At 41.9% G+C, this 11,805-nt stretch overlaps 1 protein-coding gene across 1 annotated transcript in view; it reads left to right on the top strand.

Moving 5' to 3' along the window:
- Window positions 1–11,805, top strand: part of LOC132449909 (palmitoyltransferase ZDHHC14-like) — a 32,578-nt gene that overhangs the window by 3,074 nt on the left and 17,699 nt on the right. The window contains exons 2-4 of the mRNA XM_060041806.1: window positions 49–209; window positions 1,316–1,471; window positions 2,620–2,757. Of these exons, the coding sequence (XP_059897789.1) occupies window positions 49–209; window positions 1,316–1,471; window positions 2,620–2,757 (455 nt within the window). The remainder of the gene's footprint in view (window positions 1–48; window positions 210–1,315; window positions 1,472–2,619; window positions 2,758–11,805) is intronic.

Below are 11,805 nucleotides of genomic sequence, written 5' to 3'. Positions count from 1 at the left end.
CGGCCCCTCACACGTCTCACTGCTTGTTTTCGTCCTGCTGTCCCGCAGCTGTCCCTTCCTGGCGTCGAACCTCAGCCCGGCGGTCCCAGCGGTGGGGGGGCTGCTGTTCTTCTTCGTGATGGGCATGCTGCTCCGGGCCAGCTTCAGCGACCCGGGGGTCCTGCCCCGCGCGACCCCCGACGAGGCCGCCGACCTGGAGCGACAGATCGGTAACTACAGTCACCGGTTTAACCTGTACCGGGTGGTTAGTGGGACACGCACAGTGTGTTACTGGTTGCAGTCCACGGTTCAAACTGTACTGGGTGGTTAGTGGGAACACGCACACTGTGTTACTGGTTACACTCCACGGTTTAAACAATGCAAGGGGGTTTACGGACCCATTACGTCCTTGCGGACCCGCCTTGCGTCCACCGCAAGGGCCTGACGTGCGCCTCCCAAAAATTGTGTCCTCGGGTCGAGGCGACGCAGTAACAAGGGCTGTGATTGGCCCGCTAACTAAAACCCGATGCAGAACCAAAAGAGGTCACGACTGTGTCAAAGCGTCAAAGCGTCGACGTGGAAACATAATCAGCCCTTTACTGGTTATTCTCTAGTCCTGGCGCATTGCTTTATCTAAGGAGACGTAACAGTGTTTCTGGAGATAGCCGTCATTACAGGGCAGGTAGGGATTAAGCGTTTTGCTCAAGGTTGCAGGTCAGGTAAGGCTCTGATTACAGGTTTGGCTACAGGTTAGGCTACAAATAGGGGGGGATGAATCCAGATTGAATCCACTGCCTTTCGGTTGGGAGTCCAACACCCAACCCATGACGCATTACGCACGGCCGTCTTGAGTGATGTACAACAACATTATGAAACAATGAAAAACAAGTTACTCCTTGAGATGTCATCTTTATTGATGTTATTAGTCACAGAGGCATGTGACATTTCACATTTCTATTCCCAAAGCCTGTTTTGTGACCCATATCTTCTCCCTGAGGGTAGGTGATAGAAAGTCGTAGCTTCTCTCCTCCACCCTGTGGCTGAGTCACTCTCTGCTCTCCAAGATCAACCAAGAGGCTTTAAGGGGAACCAGAACACGCCATGTCTACCTAAATGTCATTGTTATCGGTGACAGTAACACACATAACCCACAAGAACCACTTCATGAAACCGAATCACTTATGAGGCAGATTGAGCCATTACTTTTAATTGTGAGTATATTTTATGCTAGTAGTAGTAGTAATGTAATAACCCTTGCGGTTATTATATCATCATCACACAATAATGAATCACATCGCCTAACCGTCTTTAAACCTTTTGACCTTTGACCTCCCAGACACCAGCTGTCCCAGCGGGCCGGGCTACCGGACGCCCCCCAGGACCCGAGAGGTCCAGATCAACGGCCAGACGGTCAAGCTCAAGTACTGCTTCACCTGCAAGATCTTCAGACCGCCCCGAACCTCCCACTGCAGCCTCTGTGACAACTGTGTGGGTCAGTACCAGGACCAGGACCAGTAGTACCAGGACCAGTTCCAATAGTACCAGGACCAGGACCAGTAGTACCAGGACCAGTTCCAATAGGACCAGGACCAGTAGTACCAGGACCAGTTCCAATAGTACCAGGACCAGTAGTACCAGGACCAGTTCCAATAGGACCAGGACCAATAGTACCAGGGCAGGACCAGGACCAGTAGTACCAGGACCAGTAGTACCAGGACCAGTAGTACCAGGACCAGTTCCAATAGGACCAGGACCAGGACCAATAGTACCAGGACCAGGACCAGTTCCAATAGTACCAGGACCAGTTCCAATAGTACCAGGACCAGGACCAGTTCCAACAGTACCAGGACCAGTTCCAATAGTAACAGGACTCTAATAGTACCAGTACTAGGAAAAGTACCTCTGTATACTATTCCGTACTATTGAGTCACTTTATCAGAAGCGACTTACAGTGAACCTGTTTTGAGATGCATGTGAGGAGCAGATAGGAGTAGCAGGGCATCTCACTCCAGGAGACCAACCGGGAGACAAGGTACAGGTAGTTTGACGTAAAGGAAAAACATAATAGAAAAATCGAAATACATTAGCAAAGAAAGGATGCAACAGTATATAACTGATGAAATGAGGATTCCTTGTAGGAGACCAACCGCAAAGTATTTGATTTAATGGAGCATGATCTTGGGAAGAAGCCCTGGAATCATTAAACAAGTGTCTTCATGAGATGACGAGTGACTTTCATAGTCACTGTATAGGAACAACCATCCCAGGATCCAGAGAAACGCCGGCCAAAGAAGGGTTCTCATGGTCAATGACAATTGACAATGCACATGTTGGCCACAGTGGTGATAACAAATGCAAACTAAGACGACACCTTTCAATGGGAGAGCAGGAGGGACTTACCTCTAGGCGCCAGGATATTTATACAAAGTGTGGTAAACTAGTAATTATGTCCGTTATATCATTTGTCTTATTGTTAGGATGCATTTTTCAATTATGTTAACGCGCTTATCTTTTCTCTCTCTCTCTCTCTCTCTCTCTCTCTCTCTCTCTCTCTCTCTCTCTCTCTCTCTCTCTCTCTCCCTCTCTCCCTCTCTCCCTCTCTCCCTCTCTCCCTCTCTCCCCCCCCCTCCCCCTCCCCAGAGCGTTTCGACCACCACTGTCCCTGGGTGGGGAACTGTGTGGGGAGGAGGAATTACCGCTACTTCTACCTCTTCATCGTCTCCCTCTCCTGCCTCACCCTCTTCATCTTCTCCTTCGTCGTCACCCACGTCATCCTCAGTGAGTAAACACCTGCTGGTCTCGGGATCTTACCTTAACTCCCGCAAACCAACGTGTGCCTCTGAAGGAGCGTGCAAACTGCACCGACACACACCATCACGCATCAACTCAACCCAACACATACCAACTGCACCGACACACACCATCACACATCAACTCAACCCAACACATACCAACACATTCCACACACCATCACACATCAACTCAACCCAACACATACCAACACATTCCACACACCATCACACATCAACTCAACCCAACACATACCAACACATTCCACACACCATCACACATCAACTCAACCCAACACATTCCACACACCATCACGCATCAACTCAACCCAACACATTCCACACACCATCACGCATCAACTCAACCCAACACATACCAACACATTCCACACACCATCACACATCAACTCAACCCAACACATTCCACACACCAACACACACCAACAATCACAAATACACGAACACACACGAACACATGGCAACATCGGCCGGTGTGGCAGAGTTTTACTATTTGTGTTTGGCGTTGGTAAGAGTTTGGGTAACTTGGGCCACTATTACATAGTGGGGTGTTGGTGTATGTTGAGGCATTGTATCAGCACTTTACAAGAGCAGTCGGCAATATTTAGAGGAAATTCAACTGACTTCCCCCTCCTTACATTGGTGTGTTCAGAGAGAAGGTCAAAGGTCAACCATCCTCAAAGCACCTAGTGAGGAGACAATCAGTCATTGCTTAGAATATTTCAGGGCTAGAGTGTGTCTGGCTCTGAAGGAGGGGTACCGGATTTGGTAGATAGGACCTAGGGAATACTCTCACTCTCTTTCTATCGGTTACCTCTCGTTCTCTCTCCAACTCTCCTGCTCCCTATGTGTGTGTCATACTCTTCATCAGAAGTCATCTCAGAAGTTTTTAAATATTTTTAATATTTTATTGCATGAATTAAAAGTGTGATATATTCTCTATGCTCTTTTGGGATACGGGACATCCATTAAATTCCACACAATTGCTCCTGGCTAAAAGACAGGTCAGGTAATATCAAGTTTATTTATTCAGCACTTTATCAGAGCTACAGTCTCAAAGGGCTTGTCTAAGATTAATTTCCACCAGGGTCATGTGTCTGTATGAGGGCATTCCTTGCCAGGCACAGATTTACTGCCGTCTCCCTGACTCAGTCGCCTACCCACGTCTCGCCACTGCCACACAAAGTCATCCTTAATCCTCCTACTCCACGTCCTCTTTCTCCTCCTCCCTCTCCCCCTCCTCCTTATTCTTGTCTCTGTCCTCCTCCTCCCTCTCCCTGTCTTCTTCCTCCTCGTCCATGTCTTCCTCCTCCACCTCCCTCTCCCTGTCTCCCTCCTTCTCCTTTCTGTCTACCGCCTCCTCATCCTCCCTGTCTCCCTCTTCCTCCCCCTACTTCTCCCTCTCCCCCTCCTCCCTCTCCCTGTCTTTTTCCTGCTCGTCCCTGTCTTCCTTTTCCTCCTCCTCCTCCTCCCTCACCTCTTCATCCTCCCTGTCTCCTACCTCCTCCTCCTTCTCTTCCTCCCTCACCTCTTCCTCCTCCTCCTCCTCCTCATCTGTTAATGGAAGTGATGAAGCTTTTCCATCAATCACCCTCCACTCCCTCTGTACTCGTCTTCCATCCGCTTCAGATCCCGCCCCCATCCCCCTCTGAAAGAGCCAATCAGAGAGCCGCTGACTTGTCTCTTCTGGTCTGAGGTGTGTGTGTGTGTGTGTGTGCGCGTGTATGTTTGGCGGTGTGTGTTTGTGTGTGTGCGTGTATGTGTGTGTGTGTGTGTGTGTGTCTGTGTGTGTTTGTATCGTCCGCTATTTCTACCGTTGATCGATCGATCAAGCAAATCAATCTTGGAAAAAGATTGACCACTTTGTCCTGAGGGATAAAAAAGGAGCACTAAATCCTGCCCTGCTTGCCTTTATCTTGTTCAAGAGCTCTCTTCTAGGGGGATTTACATTGAATTCAGATCCATTTCATTAAGGATCGGGCATCTCGTCAATGATGCCTATATACACTTGATATGAAATGGCTAGAGATAAAATATAGGCCTTCCTAGACCTTCGAAGGAATTTAAAGGGATACGCAGAGGTATATGAAAATTTGCCTGTTTTACCCAGATTGAGACGATTTGTTTAATCCCAAATTCATCATTGTGCGTCAAGAAGGGGAATTCCCCGGGTTAGCATTTGCTTTCGACAGCCGCAACTATTGATTTGCAGAGTTATAGTATCCTTGCTCTATATTACTTGAAACAAACATCAGCAGGAGTTGAACAGTGGTGCAGTGGAGAGCACTGTTGGATAGCACTGTTGGATAGCACTCTAGAGACCAGGGTTCAATTCCTGTTTAATGTATGTTAATTAACTAAAGGGTAAGTCTAGTAAGTCTAGTAATGATATTTCTATTGAACTGATTGATATAGCCTTCGACCACAATATGATCACAACTTCCATGGGGAAGTGGAGAGGGCAGTTGGCTGACACTCCTGAGACCGGGGTTCAAGTCCAACTAATGTTCTCTAATGTTATTTTCTATATCATGTGAGTTGTAAAGTCAAGTCTGACCGCCATCAACAAAATCGTCAAATCATCAAAACTCAGACGCAGGTTTGAGTCCCAGCTCACAGGGATTAAGAATTTGCTCATCGTTTCCTGCTGAGCCTAGATTCTGTTCACCGCTTAGACCCAGGGTTTAAGACTCCTGATGGAATAAGTACCTTAATGGATACCTCTTATTTCTAGACTGTGTGAATTGTAAAGTCAAGTATAACCTCCAAAACATCATGATCTGCGTCTTGGTGGTGTGGCGGTAAGGGCTGTGGGTTAACACTCTGCAGGTGCAGGTTTGAGTCCCCGCACGCACGGTAAATAAGAAGCAGACCTTCATGATGAGCTTTCAGACACTATGTAGGTTCAGGTTCACTGCTCAGAACCAGGTTTCAAGAGGTACCTTAATGCAGCCAATGACACTAACGGTTGCCCGCTTGCCCGGGGCAAGTAAAAAAAATGTTTGGGCAAGTTGAGATTTTTTCTGGTTGCCCGAACGGGCAAGTGGATTTTGGTTGGATGTTAATATAAAGGCTATTTATTCAAATGTTTTTAGAAACTGCAGAACAACCTTTTGTTCCGCAAAATCACACAAAATAGAAGTATTTGCAATTGATAGTCTTCTCTTCTCTCGGAAAGCGAGTTAACAGACACGCATCGCTTCAGTGCGAATATAGCCCAGCTTTCTGTCACTCACTCGCAGTGCGGTCTCTGGCATTGATTCGCTAAAGGTTAGCCAATACAGTTAGCATCTCAAGTGCAGGGCCTCCGCGAACGGTTTAGGTAGAAGGAAAATGAAATAGTGATGGAGGAGTGCAGTTTGGAAGTACTTTGGATTGAGGCAAATTATCAAGGAAAGTCATATGCAAGAGCACGGTTTTGAGTTTCATAACTGCACATGCACAGCAATAGCAATCTTTTTCACGAAATTGGAAGTCCAATTTCAACTACCGTAACAGCGCCGCGCCAATCAACTGTGACTGGCTTGCTGCAGAGCGTGAGCGTCTTGGGAATACCCGGTCAATATAATGGATATAATATCGACACATAAGAAAATCAATATTCAGTATCTGTTATGGATTTATTGTACAAATTCCCTGAAAAGATGCACGTTCCAGGATGAATTGAAAAGCTCCCGTAAGGGCTGAGATGGCAGAGGACAGCTGATTTGGAACGGAACAACAGGTGTTCGCTTTCACGGGGGAAAACTAAGGAACTTCAACCAACTTAGGCCTACTAATTAACGTTCAAAAGCTATTAAAAATATGCAGATACTGTCAAAATCGGTTCCAGGGAGTATATAGGGATTATTAATGTTGTTTTTGATGGTGTTTTTTTCTGAAACGAGTATTCGAATATTCGCTCGGAAAAACCAACGAGTATTCGAAGCCTGAAAAATGGCATTCGGGCCAGCCCTAATCAGGGACGCGGGAAGTCAGTCCGAGGGGGGGGGGTGCTGAGAGAGAGTCTATATAATGACGTCATAATAAATGCTGAACAACATCCAATGTTTACAGAGACGAGATGACGGGTGACGTCACATTCAGGGCTCCGCTCTGATAAACACTCTACTGGTGTGTAAAAATAGTTCTGCCAACTAGCCACTGTTATTCACAAACATTAGCAAGTAAACAATGTGGAAATTAGATTCAACTCGGCTGATACTGTGCTGAATTTCACACATTAACAACATGCCGACAAGCTGTTGCGGTCCAGGATTATACACAGCGTTATAACAATGATTCAGGAGGTTATTTCTAAAGGTTTACAAAGGAAAGTGAACCGTCCGTCTCTGCTCTTTTTTTGCCAACCAGTTTTCGTGCGGGATTCCAGAATTATTAATATGGCAGGAATATTTTACACCAGTTTTAGAATGTTCACTACAGAACATGAACACCAACATGCTTATGTAAAATCAGCATAGTACCATATTCAGCTATGGACAGTTCTGCGTTGTGCGTCATAGCCTACGTCAGCCTACACAGACAATGTTCTAAATAAAATGAAATGATAATATGATAAATATCATAAAAAAGGTGGACGTCAATAATTTAATGAAAAATCATGTTGTATGAAAAAATTATACAAAAAAAAGTATTGATTTGTTCAGAAAACATTCTCACTTGCAGTTACAGCCAGGGGCCGCCAGGGGGGGGGTGCTGCAGCACCCTAAGCACCCCCACTTCTTGCGTCCCTGGGTAACAATGTTGTTTTTCTTTGGTCGTCATAAAAAAAAACACAAGGGGTAACACTGTTGTTTTAATCAAATGAAACATGACGGGTAACACTGTCGTTTTTATCAAATGAAACATAAGGGGTAACACTGTCGTTTTTTATCGGTCGTCATGAAAAAAACATTAGGGGTAACGCTGTCGATATTTATCAATTAAAACATAGGGGGTAACACTGTCGTTTTTATCAAATGAAACATGAGGGGTGACACTGTAATTTTTCAACACAGTTGTTTTTTATTGGTCGTCATGAAAAAAAACATAATGGGAAACACTGTTGTTTTTTATTGGTCGTCATGAAAAAAAAAAAAAGGGGTAACACTGTTGTTTTTTATTTGTCGTCATGAAAAAAAACATAAGGGGCAACACTGTTGTTTTTTATTGGTCGTCATGAAAAAAAACATAAGGGGTAACACTGTTGTTTTTTATTGGTCGTCATGAAAAAAAACATAAGGGTAACACTGTCGATATTTATCAATTAAAACATAGGGGGTAACACTGTCGTTTTTATCAAATGAAACATGAGGGGTGACACTGTTGTTTTTTATTGGTCGTCATGAAAAAAACATAAGGGGTAACACTGTTGTTTTTTATTGGTCGTCATGAAAAAAAACATAAGGGGTAACACTGTTGTCTTTGTCAAATAAAATATAAGGGGTAACACTGTCGTTTTTTATTGGTCGTCATGAAAAAAAACATAAGGGGTAACACTGTCGTTTTTTATAGATCGTCATGAAAAAAAACATAAGGGGTAACACTGTTGTTTTTTATAGATCGTCATGAAAAAAAACATAAGGGGTAACACTGTTGTTTTTTATTGGTCGTCATGAAAGAAAAAAAACGTTAGGGGGTAACACTGTTGTTTTTTATTGGTCGTCATGAAAAAAAACATAAGGGGTAACACTGTCGTTTTTTTATAGATCGTCATGAAAAAAAACATAAGGGGTAACACTGTTGTTTTTTATTGGTCTTCATGAAAAAAAACATAAGGGGTAACACTTGTCTTTGTCAAATAAAATATAAGGGGTAACACTGTCGTTTTTTATTGGTCGTCATGAAAAAAAACATAAGGGGTAACACTGTCGTTTTTTATAGATCGTCATGAAAAAAAACATAAGGGGTAACACTGTTGTTTTTTATAGATCGTCATGAAAAAAAACATAAGGGGTAACACTGTTGTTTTTTATTGGTCGTCATGAAAGAAAAAAAACGTTAGGGGGTAACACTGTTGTTTTTTATTGGTCGTCATGAAAAAAAACATAAGGGGTAACACTGTCGTTTTTTTATAGATCGTCATGAAAAAAAACATAAGGGGTAACACTGTTGTTTTTTATTGGTCGTCATGAAAAACAACATAAGGGGTAACACTGTTGTTTTTTATTGGTCGTCATGAAAAAAAACATAAGGGGTGACACTGTCGTTTTTTATTGGTCATCATGAAAAAAATATAAAGGGCAACACTGTTGTCTTTGACAAATAAAATATAAGGGGTATTGTCATATATAACCTCAGACATATTTAAAATTAAAATCTCTGTGTGAAATGGAGAGAGCTGTGAGCTAATCCCCTGGAGACCGGGGTTCAAGTCCGGTTGATGTCATCTGTTGGAAAACTCTTATCTCTATTTCATGTGAATTATAAAGTCAAGTATAACCTTTGTGAAGACTTTATCTAGTGTCTCGATGGTGCATTGTTACGTTCGGAGTATAACACTCTAAACCGCTCATGTTCGAATCCCCGCAAAAGTGTCGACAGTGGTGGCACTGTTGTTATTTATTGGTCAACATGGAAAAGAACATGAGAGTTAACTGTCGTTTTTTATAGGCCGTCATGAAATAAATATAAGGGGTAACACTGTTGATATTTATCAAATAAAACATAGGGGGTGACACTGTTGTTTTTTATTGGTCGTCATGAAAAAAAACATAAGGGGTAACACTGTTGTTTTTTATTGGTCGTCATGAAAAAAAACATAAGGGGTAACACTGTTGTTTTTTATTGGTCGTCATGAAAAAAAACATAAGGGGTAACGCTGTCGTTTTTTACAGATCGTCATGAAAAAAAACATAAGGGGTAACACTGTTGTTTTTTATAGATCGTCATGAAAAAAAACAAGGGGTAACACTGTCGTTTTTTATTGGTCGTCATGAAAAAAAACATAAGGGGTAACACTGTTGTTTTTTATTGGTCTTCATGAAAAAAAACATAAGGGGTAACACTGTTGTTTTTTATTGGTCGTCATGAAAAAAAACATAAGGGGTAACACTGTTGTTTTTTATTGGTCGTCATGAAAAAAAACATAAGGGGTAACACTGTCGTTTTTTATTGGTCAACATGAAAAAAATGTAAAGGGCAACACTGTTGTCTTTGACAAATAAAATATAAGGGGTATTGTCATATATAACCTCAGACGTATTTAATATTAAATTCTCTGTGTGAAATGGAGAGAGCTGTGAGCTAATCCCCTGGAGACCGGGGTTCAAGTCCGGTTGATGTCATCTGTTGGAAAACTCTTATCTCTATTTCATGTGAATTATAAAGTCAAGTATAACCTTTGTGAAGACTTTATCTAGTGTCTCGATGGTGCATTGTTACGTTCGGAGTATAACACTCTAAACCGCTCATGTTCGAATCCCCGCAAAAGTGTCGACAGTGGTGGCACTGTTGTTATTTATTGGTCAACATGGAAAAGAACATGAGAGTTAACTCTGTCGTTTTTTATAGGCCGTCATGAAATAAATATAAGGGGTAACACTGTTGATATTTATCAAATAAAACATAGGGGGTGACACTGTTGTTTTTCTTTGGTCATGAAAAAAAACACAAGGGGTTACACTGTTGTTTTTTATTGGTCGTCATGAAAAAAAACATAAGGGGTAACACTGTCGTTTTTTATAGATCGTCATGAAAAAAAACATAAGGGGTAACACTGTCGTTTTTTATAGATCGTCATGAAAAAAAACATAAGGGGTAACACTGTTGTTTTTAATTGGTCGTCATGAAAAAAAACATAAGGGGTAACACTGTTGTTTTTTATTGGTCGTCATGAAAAAAAACATAAGGGGTAACACTGTTGTTTTTTATTGGTCGTCATGAAAAAAAACATAAGGGGTAACACTGTTGTTTTTTATTGGTCGTCATGAAAAAAAACATAAGGGGTAACACTGTCGTTTTTTATAGATCGTCATGAAAAAAAACATAAGGGGTAACACTGTCGTTTTTTATAGATCGTCATGAAAAAAAACATAAGGGGTAACACTGTTGTTTTTTATTGGTCGTCATGAAAAAAGACATAAGGGGTAACACTGTTGTTTTTTATTGGTCGTCATGAAAAAAAACATAAGGGGTAACACTGTTGTTTTTTATTGGTCGTCATGAAAAAAAACATAAGGGGTAACGCTGTCGTTTTTTATTGGTCTTCATGAAAAAAAACATAAGGGGTAACACTGTTGTTTTTTATTGGTCGTCATGAAAAAAAACATAAGGGGTAACACTGTCGTTTTTTATTGGTCAACATGAAAAAAATGTAAAGGGCAACACTGTTGTCTTTGACAAATAAAATATAAGGGGTATTGTCATACATAACCTCAGACGTATTTAATATTAAATTCTCTGTGTGAAATGGAGAGAGCTGTGAGCTAATCCCCTGGAGACCGGGGTTCAAGTCCGGTTGATGTCATCTGTTGGAAAACTCTTATCTCTATTTCATGTGAATTATAAAGTCAAGTATAACCTTTGTGAAGTCTTTATCTAGTGTCTCGATGGTGCATTGTTACGTTCGGAGTATAACACTCTAAACCGCTCATGTTCGAATCCCCGCAAAAGTGTCGACAGTGGTGGCACTGTTGTTATTTATTGGTCAACATGGAAAAGAACATGAGAGTTAACTCTGTCGTTTTTTATAGGCCGTCATGAAATAAATATAAGGGGTAACACTGTTGATATTTATCAAATAAAACATAGGGGGTGACACTGTTGTTTTTCTTTGGTCATGAAAAAAAACACAAGGGGTTACACTGTTGTTTTTTATTGGTCGTCATGAAAAAAAACATAAGGGGTAACACTGTCGTTTTTTATAGATCGTCATGAAAAAAAACATAAGGGGTAACACTGTCGTTTTTTATAGATCGTCATGAAAAAAAACATAAGGGGTAACACTGTTGTTTTTAATTGGTCGTCATGAAAAAAAACATAAGGGGTAACACTGTTGTTTTTTATTGGTCGTCATGAAAAAAAACATAAGGGGTAA

The sequence above is a fragment of the Gadus macrocephalus genome, chromosome 21, assembly GCF_031168955.1.
Source record: "Gadus macrocephalus chromosome 21, ASM3116895v1".
NCBI classification, from domain to species: Eukaryota; Metazoa; Chordata; class Actinopteri; order Gadiformes; family Gadidae; genus Gadus; species Gadus macrocephalus.
This window is presented reverse-complemented; position numbering and strand designations above follow the sequence as displayed.